This window comes from Mustelus asterias, chromosome 9, assembly GCF_964213995.1.
Source record: "Mustelus asterias chromosome 9, sMusAst1.hap1.1, whole genome shotgun sequence".
In the NCBI taxonomy this organism is placed as follows: Eukaryota; Metazoa; Chordata; class Chondrichthyes; order Carcharhiniformes; family Triakidae; genus Mustelus; species Mustelus asterias.
This window is the reverse complement of record NC_135809.1, coordinates 34255339-34274032: the sequence shown is the minus strand read 5'-3', so window position 1 is coordinate 34274032 and position 18694 is coordinate 34255339. Positions and strand designations below refer to the sequence as shown.

Sequence of the window (18694 nt, the reverse complement as noted above, 5' to 3'; positions counted from 1 at the left end):
AGTCTCAGTAATAGTAACCATGAAACTATCATTGCTTAAAAAACCCATGTGGTTCACTAATAATCTTTAGGAGGTCGCCCATTGTAACTTGATATGGTCTATATGTACCAGACAACATGGATCGCACAGAGATGACGTCCACCAGGGCCTGGAGTGGGCGACGAGTGATGACGTTACCCCGTCTCAGGGCGATGGCAGCTCCGCATGCGCATTGGGAACAGTGTTTGTTTTCTTCCTGTGGCTCCGAGTGTTCAGGATAAGGCCTGGAGCCGGGGCCTTGCCTACTGTTGCTGACCGACCGGGGCCTCGCCTATTGCCGCTGACCGACCGGGACCGGGACCTTACCGACTACCGCTGACCGACCGGGGCCTGGAGCCAGAGCCCAGCCTAGCCTCGCCTGCTGCCGCCTGGAGCCGGGGCGTCGCCTGCTGCCGCTGAGAGAGGGAGCGGCGCCTGGGCGGCCCAGTATGGATGACAGTAAGGTGAGTGCGCGGCTCGGAGCCCGGATATCAACAGGTTGCTGCTCGGTCCTGGGCATTGTAAATTATGATGTGGAGATGCCGGCGTTGGACTGGGGTAAACACAGTAAGCAGTCTCACAACACCAGGTTAAAGTCCAACAGGTTTATTTGGTAGCACAAGCTTTCGGAGCACTGCCTCTTCATCAGGTGAGTGGGAGTTCTGTTCACAAACAGGGCATATATAGACACAAAGTTTGTGCCCTGTTTGTGAGTTTGTGTCTATATATGCCCTGTTTGTGAACAGAACTCCCTCTCACCTGATGAAAGGGCAGCGCTCCGAAAGCTAGTGGCTTGTGCTACCAAATAAACCTGTTGGACTTTAACCTGGTGTTGTGAGACTTCTTACATTGTAAATTATTCAGCTTTCTGTCCGCCTCATCCTTCTTGCATCTTTTAAGCAAATACCTAAACCTCCATTGATATTACAATAACTATTAACAGTTATAATTAGTAAAGTAGATGCAGATTATGTTTAAAGTTTGTAGCATTATATTGTAACCTCTAATGAATAACTTGAATGAGTCTGGATTTTTAAAGTTTTTGCTATGAGTATTAGTATATTTAGGTAAAATTGAAATCAAGTCTAAATGGGATTTTAAGAATATCTGGTGAAATTACGACCAAAATAGTTGATGTATAGAATCCCCACTTTGCAGGAGAAAACTATTTGGCTCATTGAGTCTGCATGGACTCTCTGAAAGAGCATCTTACCCAGGCTGATCCCTGTAACCCTGCACATTTACCATGGCCAATCCACCTAATCTACATATCTTTGGACCAGAGTACCCAGAGGAAATCCTCACAGATACAAGGAGAACATGCAAACTTCACACAGATAGTCACTCTAGACCTGAATCAAACTTGGGTCCCTGATAGCAGTGCTAACCACTTTGCTGTGTAATAGTGTGACGGTCCCAAAATGTACAAACCAGGGAAAATATACCCAAGAAGTGGGAAGATTATGAGATATAAATTCAATAAAAAAGGGTATATATATTAGTCAAGGATATGATATATTAGTAGTAATCATTACTGAGATTTGGCTACAGCCTGATGTTATGATCTCTGTAGAGACCAGTAACTTTTAATAACAAAATTGGAACTTTCAGTCAGTAGCCAAAGAATGTCATGACAAGATTCCACATTTTAAAATTTTGCTCTAACAAATGACTAAAAACACTTCTTAATGAAACCCTAGTTTGTTTGTGAAGGCAACTTTTTCTTTAAAATACAGAGAGAAACGTTCCCTTTTATACTTAACACACTCCATGGAATTACAGTCCACTGTTGATCCTATCTTCCATTGGGTTTGCATTTCCCCTGTTTGCTGAGTAATAACTTCAAGTGACTATCTCCTAGTGCTTCCCTTAGTATTCAGAAAATTTCCTAATTCCGCTGCCTGATTATTTTCCTCTGGCCATGCCAGGGTGATTCTCCCAGAATCCTCAGAAGGTTGCAGGATGCATCTCTTTGACTAGCGATCATTTCACACCTGCATCTGGCTGTGGTGGTTTGCAAAGCCAAGAAGCCTCTTCTCTCTGCTGACCACATAAGTCTGCTCTCTGTGATAGTTATTGATTCGTAGAGAAGCCTGTAACCTGATCTCAAAAATGGCTTTGTTTGCCCTCTCCCCTATGGCAAAGTGAAACACACATTTCATTCAGGTAAAAATACTGATTGATTAATTCTTGACCCCAACTCTCTTTCATCTTAGAATGGTGTACAGCACAACTATTAACTCTTAACACCTTGGACTTGAGACCCAGGACTCTATCCTTGTGAACTCAGATTGCTGTCATTGTCCCTAAACCGTGAACATTCTATACCTACGCCCCAGTGATACAATCTGGGCTTCCTTCTGATTTTTAACTGATCCAGGCCTGTTATCGGGCAGACTTCAGAACTGATCACATGACCTTAGTTTTACCTTAAAGACGCCAATCCAAAACACAACAATCATATGGATTTTGTAACTGTTACACTGAGAGCTAAATATTCCAGGTCATTGAACCTTTAGGAAGGATGGGAAAATTGGAAAAGGGGGACCAACAGTTTTGATTAAAATTGCAATTTTACTACAGTAAAAAGAGTGATCAGACAGTGAAAACACTATGGATTGTTAATGACCATCAAATGATGTGACAATAGTTGTCTACAGACCTCTTAATAGTATGATATAGTGGACAATGTATAAATATGAAGAACAGGGAAGCCTGTGGAACTTATGAAGAGAAATTTGAATTTTCACATTGACTGGGAGAAGCCGAACAGCTCAAATAGTCAATTTACTGATTTCTGAAATGTATTTGGAATTGTTTTCTAGAACAATATGTTTTAGAACCAACAAGAGAACAAGTCGTAAATAGATTTAGTGATGAGTAACCAGTTAGCAATTTGATCTATGCAGTATTAACAATAATATCATTTTAATGCTAGGTTAGAGCCAGAAATGAAAGTCAAGAAACCAGGGTTTTAAATTTATGCAAGGCAAACTTTGTTAGGGTAAGAACATAATTGAACGCAGTAAATTGGACTGAATTGTTTGTAGGAATAAATTGCTAAGTGAGTAGTATTTTTCAAATAAAAGTTTGAAAACATGATTTTCTTTCATCTATTAACTGGAAGTTTGAATTTATTAAAATGGTCATTCTCAATGGAGATTAGCCATAGCCAAAAAGTGCGATGTACCTTTGCTGACGGGTAAACGCTCCACTTCTGTTGTAAGCAATCATGGTCAACAACAAGTGTCAAAGGCAATATCAGTCCAAATAAAATATAAATTTAAAGAGCGTTTTCACAACCATCAAATATTTCAAAGCACTTTATGGCTATTGAAGTTTGGTCATTGCTGTAATGTAGGAAACTGACAATCAATTGCATGCAGCCAACAAACATAATTACCATATAATCCTTTTTGTCAAGAAGTGGCCGATCACGGTAAATGCTATTCTCTCTTCCAATTTTCCTGTCCTTTCTAAAGATCCTACCTTGGAATATTTAGCTCACAGTGCTCAAGGCTGTAGCCAAATTTCTGTAATGACTACCATGTTAGATCCTTCTTACTGAATTTATGTTTCTACTCACTTTAATGGGTTGTGTATTTTCCCTTTTGTTATATATTTTGAGTTTGCAAGCAATTTCACCACATATCCGTAAAATACCATTCAGACCCAGGACCATGAGAACTGTAAAAAGTAACACATAGATACCAAGAAAATATGAGTTGCAGATAGAGCAAATGGGAATAAAACTTGTGGAAGATATCAATGTGAGCAGACAAAGTAATGTTCAGAAATATCATGTTGGTACTCTAAGCTAGTTGCCTTAAATAGATGAAAGTTATGATTTTCAAAGCTTTCATGGGTGGGGGGTCATAGATTTTCTGAAAAGCGAGTGAATGTTCTGCTTGGTTCCCAATAGATGGAAATGTCATAATGTTTAATGAGGAGAATTTGTTGGGCTGCAGAATGTGTAAAACATGCTTCTTTTCCTCTCTCAGGTGGTGGGAGGTAAAGTGAAGAAACCTGGAAAGCGAGGCCGTAAACCAGCTAAAATTGATTTAAAGGCAAAGCTTGAGAGAAGTCGCCAGAGTGCCAGAGAATGTAGAGCAAGAAAGAAGCTGCGCTATCAGTACTTGGAAGAGCTTGTATCTAGAAGAGAGAGAGCCATCTGTGCTCTGAGAGAAGAGCTAGAGATGGTATGTCAAAATGTTGGTTGTACCACAAAACATAAAGCAACATAGTTTGCACTTTGTAGATATTTTTTGCAGTGTGCTACTCCAAGCCATGTATATAAATTTACTTTAGACTTTAAATATATTCTTCAAAATTCCTACATTTTCTTCAGGTTTTGTCACATTGATAAAACCTCAAGTATATTTTTGCTGACTGTTTTAGACTGTCACTACTGGGCTTCTTCCTTACATGTAATATTTTGGTGCCTGGCTTGATGTCTTCCTGTATCAGTGCTTACAAATGACTTCAAAGAACAAAGAACAGTACAGCACAGGAAACAGGCCCTTCGGCCCTCCAAGCCTGTGCCGCTCCTTGGTCCAACTAGACCAATCGTTTGTATCCCTCCATTCCCAGGCTGCTCATGTGACTATCCAGGTAAGTCTTAAACGATGTCAGCGTGCCTGCCTCCACCACCCTACTTGGCAACGCATTCCAGGCACCCACCACCCTCTGTGTAAAAAACGTCCCTCTGATATCTGAGTTATACTTCGCCCCTCTCACCTTGAGCCCGTGACCCCTCGTGATCGTCACCTCCGACCTGGGAAAAAGCTTCCCACTGTTCACCCTATCTATACCCTTCATAATCTTGTACACCTCTATTAGGTCTCCCCTCATTCTCCGTCTTTCCAGGGAGAACAACCCCAGTTTACCCAATCTGGTAAACCTTCTCTGCACTCTCTCTAACGCCTCCACGTCCTTCTGGTAGTGCGGCGACCAGAACTGGACGCAGTACTCCAAATGTGGCCTAACCAGCGTTCTATACAGCTGCATCATCAGACTCCAGCTTTTATACTCTATACCCCGTCCTATAAAGGCAAGCATACCATATGCCTTCTTCACCACCTTCTCCACCTGTGTTGCCACCTTCAAGGATTTGTGGACTTGCACACCTAGGTCCCTCTGTGTTTCTATACTCCTGATGACTCTGCCATTTATTGTATAACTCCTCCCTACATTATTTCTTCCAAAATGCATCACTTCGCATTTATCCGGATTAAACTCCATCTGCCACCTCTCCGCCCAATTTTCCAACCTATCTATATCCTGCTGTATTGCCCGACAATGCTCTTCGCTGTCCGCAAGTCCAACCATCTTCGTGTCATCCGCAAACTTGCTGATTACACCAGTTACACCTTCTTCCAAATCATTTATATATATCACAAATAGCAGAGGCCCCAGTACAGAGCCCTGCGGAACACCACTGGTCACAGACCTCCAGCCGGAAAAAGACCCTTCGACCACTACCCTCTGTCTCCTATGGCCAAGATGTGGAGATGCCGGCGTTGGACTGGGGTAAGCACATGGCACTATGGCCAAGCCAGTTCTCCACCCATCTAGCCACTTCTCCTTGTATCCCATGAGCCTTAACCTTCTTAACCAACCTGCCATGTGGGACTTTGTCAAATGCCTTACTGAAATCCATATAGACGACATCCACGGCCCTTCCTTCATCAACCGTTTTTGTCACTTCCTCAAAAAACTCCACCAAATTTGTAAGGCACGACCTCCCTCTTACAAAACCATGCTGTCTGTCATTAATGAGATTGTTCCGTTCTAAATGCACATACATCCTGTCTCTAGGAATCCTCTCCAACAACTTCCCTACCACGGAAGTCAAGCTCACTGGCCTATAATTTCCTGGGTTATCCCTGCTACCCTTCTTAAACAACGGGACCACATTCGCTATCCTCCAATCCTCAGGGACCTCACCCGTGTCCAAAGAAGCGACAAAGATTTCCGTCAGAGGCCCAGCAATTTCATCTCTCGTCTCCCTGAGCAGTCGAGGATAGATGCCATCAGGCCCTGGGGCTTTGTCAGTTTTAATGTTCCCTAAAAAACCTAACACTTCCTCTCTTGTAATGGAGATTTTCTCTAACGGGTCAACACCTCCCTCCGAGACACTCCCAGTTAGCACGCCCCTCTCCTTTGTGAATACCGATGCAAAGTATTCATTTAGGATCTCCCCTATTCCCTTGGGTTCTAAGCATAATTCCCCTCCTTTGTCCCTGAGAGGTCCGATTTTCTCCCTGACTACTCTTTTGTTCCTAACGTATGAATAGAATGCCTTAGGATTCTCCTTAATCCTGCCTGCCAAGAACATTTCGTGACCTCTTTTTGCCCTTCAAACTCCCCGTTTGAGTTCTTTCCTACTCTCTCTGTATTCCTCCAGAGCTCCATCTGTTTTCAGTTGCCTGGACTTAACGTACGCCTCCCTTTTCATTTTAATCAGATCCTCAATTTCCCTGGTTATCCACGGCTCTCGAATCCTACCTTTCCTATCTTTCCTTTTTACAGGCACATGCCTATCCTGCAGCCTTATCAATAGTTCCTTGAAAGACTCCCACATGCCAGACGCGGACTTACCCTCGAACATCCTCTCCCAATCAACATCCACCAATTCCTGCCTAATCCGGCTATAGTTAGCCTTCCCCCAATTTAGCACCCTGCCCGTAGGACAGCACTCATCCTTGTCCATTACTATCCTAAAGTTAACAGAGTTGTGGTCACTATTTGCCACATGTTCCCCTACCGAAACTTTGACGACCTGACCGGGCTCATTTCCCAGAACTAGGTCCAGTATAGTCCCCTCTCTAGTCGGGCTATCTACATACTGTTCCAAAGAACCTTCCAGTACGCATTTTACAAATTCCTCCCCGTCCGGACCCCCAGCTCTAAGCACTTTCCAGTCTGTGCCAGGGAAATTAAAGTCCCCCACTACAACAACCCTATTTTTTCTGCACCTATCCAGAATCTCCTGACATATCCTTTCCTCCACTTCCCGTGGGCTGTTGGGTGGTCTGTAGTACACCCCCAGCATAGTGACTGCACCCTTCCTGTTTCTGAGTTCCACCCACAGCGACTCAGTACATGACCCCTCTTAAGTTGTCTACCCTCTGCACCGCGGTAATATGCTCCTTAACTAATATCGCTACTCCCCCACCTTTTTTAGCACCTCCTCTGTCTCGCCTAAAACACTTATACCCCGGAATATTCAGCTGCCAGTCCTGTCCTTTTAACCAAGTTTCCGTCACCGCAACCACATCCAAATTCCGCATAAGCATTAAGGCCCTAAGTTCGTCTGTTTTACCCGTTATGCTCCTCGCATTGAAGCAGATGCACTCCAGACCTCCAGGCCCACTCAGGTCATCCTCCTCCAGAGTGCTCCTCTTCTTAGCTAGCCTTGCCCTGGCCCCCAGCTCAACCCCAGCCCCAGTATTTACTGACCTACTGTTTTGTTCCCCACCCCCCTGCCACACTAGTTTAAATCCTGCCGAAACACTCTAGCAAAACTCCCAGCCAGGATATTTGCTCCCTTCCAGTTAAGGTGTAACCCATCCTTTCTGTACAGTTGCCATCCTGACTTGAAGATTTCCCAGTTATCTATGAATTTAAAACCCTCCCTCTTGCACCAGTCCTTTAGCCACGCGTTCAACTGTAGAATCTCCCTGTTCCGAGCCTCACTTGCACTAGACACCGGGAGCAGTCCAGAGATTGCTACCCTGGAGGCCTTACTTTTTAGCCTAGCACCCAACTCCCTGAATTTCTCTCGTATGACCCCCCTGCTCTTCCTACCTACTTCAACAGATACCGCATCTGGATTTTTTTGAGAGCTGTAAATTAAACTTGCAGAACTTTACTCTTTGTCTGGTTATGCTTAAAGCCTACAATGGTGTCTCTTGATTTTGCAGTACAAGCAATGGTGTACAGCAATGGATCAAGGGAAGATACCATCAGAAATAAAAGCACTACTAACAGGGGACGAACAGAACAAAGCACAGCAGACTGTGAACAAACCAGGAAAAACAAGAACTGAAGGAAGTGTCAATTTGTCCTGTAAGTATTTATTGCACTAATCGCTTGGATCATGTCCTAATAAACATGTTATGTTAGCGATGCTGCAAGTTTATTAGATTAAATGTCAGCTGTGACTCAGCGATAGCATTCCTGCCTCTGAGTCAGAAGATTGAGTCCCTAAGTCTTATTCCAGGGACTTGAATGCAAAGTCGAGACACTAATACAACATGCAGTGATGCACTATCAGAAATGTGTGTCTATGCAGCGTATGTCCATCCATCAAGTGCTGCCGTATCAGCTCCCCCGAGCCATGCAGGAAGGAAAGATGCTATCAACCAATACCACTTCACCCATACCTGTTTGCTGTGCTCAGTTCAGATTTTGCCATAACTATTCAGTTCCTGACCTCAGCACAGCCTTAATGCAGAAAATGGTACTTGCTGAAGTGAGAGAGAGTAGATGTTGTCAGCATCAAGATAACATTTAACTCCGTGTGACACCAAGGTGCAAAACTGAGGTCCGTGAGAATCGGACAGATACTCCCTGATGCCAAAGAAGATTATTGAGTTTGTCCAGGACCAATCATTACACCCAAGGCATCACTTCAGGAATTCCTTAGAGAACTATCCTCAACCTAATCATCTTCAGCTGCTTCATCAATAATCGTTCTTCTGTTATGTCAAGTGGGATTCTTCACTACAAAATTCAGTTGTATCCATAACCCCTGTGAGTATCGAGCTACCATTGACAGGAAAGAGTGGAACTGGGACAGCAGTTCAGTTTCTAAACAATTTGGTTAACTTTTCATAGATGGGGAAGAGTATTTCAAAATACTCTTATGATTAGGAGCAAACAAATTGGAGGAGATCTGGTGAAACTTCAGTGTTGAAGATTCTGTGGAGAATCTGGCTGCTTAACTAGCCTACGTCACCATCACCCATTTCAAAATCCTTCTATATAATCTAAACAAAAGCACAGGAATATCTTGGCATTAGTAAATTACTGATGAAATAAAAGATGTTCACTGGCTGTTGAGGTTGTTTTCACTTCTCTCAGTCATGGTCCCTAGTAATTTGTGCTGCTAGTTTGTGAGATCTTCATTTTTGATGTATTGTAGACATTCTTCCGTGTCACTATTTCCTAATGAGTAAAGGTGACGTTGAACTTGGATATTTGTACTGTTTACCTATTAATATTTAAATTGTCTTTTTTATTACAGAAGAACTCTACTGTTACTTGGAAATGATCACGACAAAGTTCATCCTTGTTAGTGTAAACTATATTGTGAAATACTGGAGACTAACCTAAGAAGCTAGATAATTATGGACTGCATCCTTTGACAAAGTTCCAAATATTACATTATTTAGCAAATGTAGAATAGTGTTTTATGCTGTATATCTGTAAGTAATGTAAATTGAATGCGGGGTACTTGCTATTTTTAAATTAAAAATGATAAAACAAAATAAAAACTGTGCCTTGAAAGCTCTTACCACACCACTGAATGTGTTTGCTGCCCCTGCTCCTCCCCACAAAGCTTGTCACCTCAACAGGTTTATCCATGAGAGAAAGCAGAGAGACAGTGGATTGAGTCCTGAGCTTTGCTGGGATGGGATGCCAACAGAATCAACTGTCCTTTAGAGGCCAACTATTCCATGTTTAAACATGCCATTTTTCATACAAATCACCAATGTCCTGTCTTAAAACATGTTGCCTTTAAGGGAAGTAATTTCTACCAAACGTTAATTTTCATTAGCTGCCTGTTGAACTGCCAAATGATGTGTGAATTGTGTCATGCTTGTGTGAGCATGACTTCATCGACTTTCATATACACTTGCTTTCAACAGGAATCTTTGACCTTTTTTTCTCATTAGGTTAAATATTAAAATATTTATTTTAAAATTGCAAGAGTTTACTCTTAATTCATGAAACACAAAGTTATTGTTATCTATGTTGCTTGATTCAAAATGGATAATTCAAACCATTTAATGCAAATGGAGATAGTGGATGCATTGGTGGTCATCTTTCAAACTTGTATAGATTCTAGAATGATTCCAGAATATTGGAAGATAGCAATAATCACCCACATTATTTAAAATGGGAGGGAGAGTGAAAATGGGGAACTATAGACTTGTTAGCCTTATATCAGTGGCAGGGAAAATGCGAGAATGTATTATAAAGGATTTGATAAATGGGCATTTGGATAATAATGATCTGATAGGACATAGTCAGCAAGGATTTATGAATAGGAAATCCTCTGACAAACTTGTTGTGGAGTTTTTTGAGGCTGTAACTCTCAGAATTGATAAAGGCGAGTCAGTGGATGCAGTACACATGGATTATCAGAAGACTTGATAAAGTGTCCCACAGGAGCTGGTGAGCAAAATTAACGCATATGGGATCGGAGGTAATATACTAGCATGGATTAAAGATAGGCTACCAGACAGAAACAGAGTAGGAATTTGTGGGTCATTTTTGCGTTGGCAGGCTGTGATTAATGGGATTCCGCAAGGAGCAGTGCTTGGAGCTGCAGCTGTTCACAATATATACCAATGTTTTGGATGTGGGGGCCAGATGTAATATTTCCAAGTTCATGGATGACACAAAGGTAGCTGAGAATGTGCTGTGAGGAAGATGCAAAGAGGATTTGGACAGACTTAATGAGTGGGCAAGAACATGGTGGATAGAATGTAATGTGAAAAAATAGGTTATCCACTTTTGTAGGAGGGACAGATCTGCAAAGTATTTCTTAAATGGTAAGAGATTAGAAAGTTTGGATGTACAAAAGGACCTGGATGTCCTTGTCAGTAGTCACGGAAGGCTAACATGCAGGTGCAGCAAGCAATTAGGAAGGCTAATGGTATGTTAGTCTCTATCACAAGAGTACAGGAGTAGCAAATTCTTGTAAAACTTGTATAGAACCTTGGTTAGACCTGGAATATTGTGTGTAGTTTTGATCCCCTTACCTTATGATGGATATTATTGTCAAAGAGAGACTGCAACAAAGGTTCACCAGCCATGTTTTGGATGGCAAGACTGTCCTATGAAGAGAGAGTGGGGAAACGAGACCTGCATAGTTTCAAAGAATGAGAGGTGATTTCATTGAAGACTAGAGAATACTGAAAGGAGTAGACAAGTAAATGCAAGTGAGTATGTTTCCTCTGGTTGGGAAGTCTAGAACCAGGGTCACAATTTCAAAATAAGGGGGAAGCCACTTGGGAATTTTCCGAATTTTCTTTACTCGGAGGGTTCTAAATCTTTGGAATGCTCTACCAGGGAGGGCTGTGGAAGTGTAATCATTGAGCATATTTAAAGTGGAGACTGACAGATTCTAAATACCAATGACAAAGGGATTATCAAGGGCGTACTGGGCCATCCCTGTAACAAATTTAAACAATTTTTGGCTTGGGTAGTTGGTTGGGGCTCCCTACATGGGGATGCCATTTAATGATTTCCTCTTCTCCCTGAAAAAAATGACAAAAGGATATGGGAATTGTGTGGGGATTGAGGCATTGAAGTGGGTGATCACCCTTGATCATATTGAATGGCAGAGTAGGCTTCGCGGGCTGAATGGCCTCTTTATTTTACAGGATGTGGGTGTTACAAGGGCAGCATTTGTTGCCCGTCCCTAATTGTCCTTTAGCTGAGTGGCTTGCTCGGTCATTTCAGAGTTCAGTTAAGTTGCTATGGGTCTCGAGTCACGTGTATGCCAGACCAGGTATGGGTGGCAGATTTCCTTTTTTTCAGGGAGAAGAGGAAACCATTAAATGGCATCCCCATGTAGGGAGCCCCAACCAACTACCCAAGCCAAAAATTGTTTAAATTTGTTACAGGGATGGCCCTTGATAATCCCTTTGTCATTGGTATTTAGAATCTGTCAGTCTCCACTTTAAATATACTCAATGATTACACTTCCACAGCCCTCCCTGGTAGAGAATTCCAAAGATTTAGAACCCTCTGAGTAAAGAAAATTTCCAAGTGGCTTCCCCCTTATTTTGAAATTGTGACCCTGGTTCCAGACTTCCCAACCAGAGGAAACATACTCACTTGCATTTACTTATCTACTCCTTTCAGTATTCTCTCATTCTTTGAAACTATGCAGGTCTCGTTTCCCCACTCTCTCTTCATAGGACAGTCTTTCCATCCAAAACATGGCTGGTGAACCTTTGTTGCAGTCTCTCTTTGACAATAAAGGGCATTGGTGAACCAGATGAATTTTTATGACAGTTGGCAATTTCATGGTGATCGTTACTGATCTAGCTTTTGATTCCAGATTTATTTATTTAACTTGAATTTCATCTACCATGGGGGGATTCAAACCCATGTCCCCCAGAACATTAGTCTGCTCCTATGTTGCTATGTTCCTATAAAAGGACAATTCTCAAATGTAGACCGTACTTGAAGTCGAGTGCATAATTAGTCAAGGCCTGCTGAGAAAAATCCTAATTCTAGAGACACCCATCTATTCCTGTTCTTCGTGCATTTTGTAATCATTTAATCAGTTTACAACTACTTTTGTTAGTGTCTAGTTTTTCTCTTAATCTTCCAGGAAGATGGATGGAGGCAGTAGCTGAGGAACAGGGTTTGTGACACAGATCCAAGACAATGGCTTCTTCCTAATATGTAGTTGGAAGAAATTCTTGCTCGCCCAGTATGAGCGTTGGACAAGCAGTCTGACAATTTAGAGAGTTGAGGGGTTGAGCGAGATGGTGATGAGGTAGAGTTGTATGTAGTCTCCAAACATGTGGAAATTGATGCTGCGTTTTCAGATATTGTCACCAATGAGAAATAGGATGGGGTCAAGGAAAATCTTTGAAAGAGACCAGAGGTAATACTGCAGGAGTGGGAAGAAAAACCATTGCAGGTGACTATGGCTGTCGAATGGAACCAGGCAAATGCAGTCCCACCCAGTTGGAGGATAGCAGAGTGGCATTGGATGAGGATAATGTGCACCACTTGCATAGTTAGTATTTATTGCCCATCCCCTATGGCCCTCCAGAGTTTTGGCCCAGCAGCAATGAAGGCTTAACTAATATGTTTTTAGGTTGGGGTGAGTGTGTTACTTGAGGGGAGCCTTGCAGGTGGTGACTTGCTGCCTATTTCCATATTTATGACATTGCCTGTCTCTGACCGTACTTCAGTTAATTTTCTTCTGAAACCCTCATGCCTTTGTTATGCATGACTATTCCAATGCAATCCTCCCATGTTCCACCCACAGTGTAAACTTGAACTTGTAAAACATGCCACTGCCCATGTCTGCATTCACACCAAGTTCTGTTCAACCATAAATCCTTGTGCTTGCTGACTTGCATTGACTCTCAGTTAAACACAGCCTCTTAAAATTCGAATTTTGTTTTCAAATGCCTGCGCAAAGCTTGCTCTTTCTTATTTCTCTAATCTCTGCCCACTGTACAACTCCCAGATATCTATTCTACTCCAATTCTGGCCTCTTAAATATTCCTGATTTTAATTACTCTGCCATTGACAGCCATGCCTTCAGCTGCCAAAGCCGCAAGCCCTGTAATGCCCTTGGCCAAACCTCTGCCTCTTTCCTCTTTTAAGACACTCCTCAGAATCTATCACTTCGACCAACCTTTAGCCTATCTTCCCTATTATCATCTTATGTGGCTTAGTGTCAATTATTTTGTTTATTAATGCTCCTCTAAAACTCCTTGGGATGTTTTTCTATACTACAGATACTATACAAATATGTTACTGTAGCTATAAGGCAAAACTAAACATATAAGTATGTTTGAACAGTTAAAGAGAAAATGTTTTTCACTTGGTCCTTGTTTTTTTAATTCTAAATTATATAAGACTTATTGAAGATGGTCTGCAATATCTCCAAGATTATCTAACTCACTGAACTATATATTGCATTAATTACGAGTATTTTCATTCATTCTACACATATAAGATGTTCCATTATCAGTCTTGGACTGGTATTTAATGACCCAGATTTTGTTACGGCAGGGTATTTTGTGGCATCTCTGGTTAGATGTTGGTGAATATTTACATTTTTAAAATTTTCATGCAAAATATTGCTGTGAGCGTGAGCTGCTAATGGTGCAGCAAAAGAACCTTAGTAAACACTGAGACAAAGTGTATCTCCGTAACCAAGAGATCAAAGGATTAATAAAAAGGACAATGAAAAAAAGGTGAATTAAAGTTAATGAATTAAATGTTAAACCAGTTACAGAAAGAGAAATAACGGATGAATGTGAGAGAAAGGGACATAGAAAAGTAAGGAAATTTTAAAATGTAACATTTTACATTTTTGGATCCCTGACAACAATTTACAATCTGTAGGAATTAGACTCCACTTGACTTTCTAGGCAATTCATGTTGACCTGCAATGATTAACAATTAACACCCAACCCACTTGATCACTACCCCATCCCAACTATCTGGAGGTTGCACTGCAGCAATTCACCAAGGTTTTTTTTTTGACAAAACCAAACCCACAACCTTTATCCCTAGAGTAGGCAGCAAGTCGGTGGGAACCCCATCTGCAAGGTTCCCCTCAAGCAAGTGTGATTGTTTCCCAAAGACTCTCATTCTGGGGTGACACGCTGGCACAGTGGTTACCACTACTGCCTCACAGCGCCAGGGACCCAGGTTCAATTCTGGCCTTGGGTGACTGTGGAGTTTGCACATTCTCCCCATTTCTGAATGGGTTTCCTCCAGGTGCTCTGTTTCCTCCAACAGGTCAAATATATGCGGGTTATGGTGATTGGCCATGATATATTGCCCCTTAATGTCGGGATTAGGAGGGTAAACATGGGGTTACGGGGATAGGATGGGACCTGGGTGGGATTGTTGTCGGTGCAGGCCCAATGGGCCAAATGGCCTCTTTCTGCATTGTAGATTCCATGATTCTATGAGTCACTGTTGATCTGGCATTGTGCCCAAATTATCAGAGAAAGGTGGTATATGTATTGCATAGATCAGAAATTATTGTAGAAAAGACCTTTAAAGAAAACCAAATTCAGATTTTAAAGAAGTTTATTGGAAAATAAAAATGTAGCTCTTAAAGATCTTGTATCATTCACCTTAAGACTGACACGATGAAAGTTTATTTTGGCCAAAACGTGCTATAATAATACATGTTCAAGTTTCCAGCCCAATTTACGTGCAGTCCAAAGGTTATGGATATGAACATTGTAACAGCTAGACAATACTTCCATGAAATGCAAAGAAAGTACCACAGCAGTCAAATGAAAAAATAAACTAAGATCTGCAGAAAAATGCTTACTGATATATATATATATTCAACATTTCTAGGATTACCACTATATTAGTTCACTAATTGTTGGTTAGTGTATTCTGATAGCATGTTCTGTTATAAAATAAATAATATTTGCATTGCAGAGTACATCTGGCAACAGTTGAACAACATAAATTTGACTCTGGTTTATTGAATACATTTTACCAAACACCATCTGGTATGAGTAACATTCAAGTTATCATGAAGTTCACTATGTCCAAGCTATTAAACTGTTAAGCAGTTTTGTTAGTTGAAGCATCCACTTTGCACTTGATGCAGTAATTTAAAGAAGTATTATAATGGATTTTAAATAGCTGATGTAATCACAGTTGAGTTTTGGATTGTGCGTAGTATTCTAGTGGTTCAATGGAACAGTCAAATGAAGACTGAACTATGCTGATTACACAAATGTATTTGGAGGGTTTGAATTTATAGGCCATGCAAGCTTTTTCTCTCTTGCTTCTCTGTCAAATGTTTCGTATATTGTATCTTTGGTAATGGTTTTTGTGGGTGCAGGGATCTCTGTGATCCCAACATAATTCTTTTTTGCCATTCTGGAACTAGTAGTGATGGTGTATGCATTACTGCGGTAACATTTCATTGATGACATGCAGAAAGTCTCCTTCATTCCACGCCTGAAGTTTGCATTAAAGATGGAATAGAGGCTGGGTTTAGATGCTGAAGAGCTGAACGACACCAGTGCAATAGATAGAAAAAGTGCCGAACATGTTGTGTAATCCATCTGATCTGGTTGCCAGATCTGAACCACATAAAAAGGAAACCAAGACAACAAAAACATGCAATTTAACATCAAAAACATCTTGATTGTTTTAACCTTTGTTCTGGGCACAATGTTCATTGTCCTCCTCACAGTCCTGCCATCCGTGCCAATTCTCCAAATGTATTTGATGACTTTTTGGTAAAACAGTATGATGAGGATAGATGGAACCAGAAATCCCACCAGAAGATGAACAGTGCCATAGACAACACCACTCCAGGACTGGGGCAGAAACAAATTACAGGTGCCACCTTCTGTGCCATAGAAAAACAAAGTGGGGGATACAAATGCAGCATCAAAAATCCAGGAAGCTGCAATCATCTTCTTGGCTTTCTCCCTGGACACCTTGAAACTCAAAGGATACACAATAGTGTAAAATCTGTCCACGCAGATGGAGAGAAGGACATAGATCTGGACTCCAGGAGTAAGGTATTGAATATACCTAACCAGTTTACACATAACATTTCCCAACAACCACCTTCCTGTGGTGAAATGTAGAAGGACAAAGGGAGTGCTGGCCACACTGATGAGCAGATCTGCACACGCCATTGACACTACAAAGTAGTTGGTAGTTGATTGTGTCCTCCTACTCCTGTGGATCACAAGGCAAACCAGCAAGTTCCCAAACAATGCAACAAGCCAGATTACACCAAAAATGAAGCTGACAGCAACAATTTCCCCTGTCGTGATCTCCTGGTATGTAATATTATGGATTTTTGCCCGAACCTGTCCATTGAGTTCAAACTGCTCTTCACTACCTACAGATGGTATGTTTAATATTTCACTGGAATTAGCTGAAGCTGTAGCCATTGGGATTACAATGGAGGGTGTCATATTTGGAATTTCTTCAGCTAATACCATATTCATGTTTTGTACAAGACAACTTCTAAAGACAAAAAGCAGAAAGGACAGTTTTGTTATATTTGAGCAATTAAAAAGCTTTACATTTTATCAAAATATCTTTAATAATTCATTTCTAAAAGCAAGAGTTTGAATTTAACAAATATCTACAACTGGACATTTAAATCATGAAGAAACAATTACTCATTTTTCACCAGATCACTGATACCACAAAGAAACTTCTAGCAAGAAACTGGTTTGGTATTGAACAGAATTTGTAAACCACTAGTTTAAGTATCAAACATTCTCAAGACAAAAAAGGTTCCTGTACTGTGGAATAGAAACAGGTCCTAACAGATTCCATCCTGCAGTAAGCAATGTTTGTGTTCTAGGGTGTCAGCCATGGTTCCTTTGGTAGCACTTTTGCCTCTGCATCACAAGGTTCCAGGTTCAAGTCCTACTCTGAGGCTTGAGCATAAAAATCAAGGCTGAAACTACAGTAGAGTACTGCACTATCAGAGGTGCAGTCTTTCAGATACAATGTTAAACTGAGGCTCCATCTTCCTGCTTGTGTAAGTATAAAAGATCCCATGGAGCTGGTTCAAAGAAGATCACGGGAGTTATTTAAAATCATTGGCAGTAAAGTGCTTTGTGGCGTTGTGATAAGCACTATACAAAAAGGAAGTCTTTATTTTTTTGTCTCAATTAGATTAGAACATTTGTTATAGCTTATTTTTACCATTTTAATATTGTTGACTAATGGCTACTAGAAACTGGCTGATAGTTTCATCCCATAACTCTTGACTGTATTGACAATATGTCAATATATTAGGCCAACCAGTTCCTCTAGCTCTGGGAACATGATGTAATTACAGGTATAGTACCAATCTGTCTTCAGTATCTTGCACTGGGGCGGCACGATGGCACAGTGGTTAGCATCGCTGCCTCACAACGGCAGGGACCCAGGTTCATTTCCCGGCTTGGGTCACTGTTTGTGTGGAGTCTGTATGTTCTCCCTGTGCCTGCATGGGTTTCCTCCGGGTGCTCCGGTTTCCTCCCACAGTCTGAAAGACGTGCTGGTTAGGTGCATTGACCGTGCTAAATTCTCCCTCAGTGTACCCAAACAGAGTGTGGAGACTGTAATTTCATTGCAGTGTTAATGTAAGCCTACGTGTAACAATAATACATAAATTAAAAAAAACACGGGTGAGGGCTGGCAGATATATATACCTGCCACATTGCTTTCCGGCACAGAGAGGCCTCTCCAGGTATCTCCCGATGCCTCCTAACCTGTATTCAGAGGGATGTTACATTTTCATGTAACTAAGTAGTATACTTAATGGCTATTAGCCGAAATATGAAAGGTGAGATTTACAGCGTTCCCAAGTGGTTCATTAGGAAATGTGGCTTTGGGCTAGCTTGCTACAGTTTTGAAGCTAATGCAATATGAGATTCCTTTCTGGAGATACTTTTATACGTCTTGCCTAACTTCACTTCAAGTGACTTTACATGTGAAATACATTATATGCTCTGCACTTATGCCAAACCTAAACAGCATCAAGATAAAATATGCAGTGCAATTGATCTACCGGACATTGTTAAGCGTCAACAATACCAATATATAAAAGGAGAAAAACAGGGGTATCATTGCTCAATGTACACTTGGTATGGTTACATTACTCCAGTAATATAACTTGACTGGTGGAAGGAGAATGAAGTTAAACTGCAGTCGGTGACTCACATTCTCCACATCAGCAAAGTGG

General features: G+C 41.3%; 2 protein-coding genes across 2 annotated transcripts; one reads left to right on the top strand and one right to left on the bottom strand.

Moving 5' to 3' along the window:
- The first annotated feature begins 303 nt into the window (after window positions 1-303).
- Window positions 304-9967, top strand: crebl2 (cAMP responsive element binding protein-like 2). The gene is made up of 4 exons (XM_078219934.1): window positions 304-482; window positions 4020-4217; window positions 7944-8088; window positions 9269-9967. Coding segments are annotated over exons 1-4 (360 nt in total). The 5' UTR covers window positions 304-467; the 3' UTR covers window positions 9271-9967.
- Window positions 9968-15713: 5746 nt separating this feature from the next.
- On the bottom strand, window positions 15714-17042 carry LOC144499098 (putative G-protein coupled receptor 19). The gene has a single exon (XM_078221174.1). The coding sequence runs from the start codon at window positions 16956-16958 to the stop codon at window positions 15714-15716; it is 1245 nt and encodes a 414-aa protein (XP_078077300.1). The 5' UTR covers window positions 16959-17042.
- Between the last annotated feature and the right edge of the window lie 1652 nt (window positions 17043-18694).

Excerpts from the sequence above, each read along its gene's own strand:
- crebl2 (XM_078219934.1), top strand. Across the intron at positions 4,218-7,943 it reads TGAGAGAAGAGCTAGAGATG|TACAAGCAATGGTGTACAGC; the intron begins GTATGTCAAAAT and ends TTGATTTTGCAG.
- LOC144499098 (XM_078221174.1), bottom strand. The coding sequence starts at position 16,958 with ATGAATATGGTATTAGCTGAAGAAATTCCAAATATGACACCCTCCATT.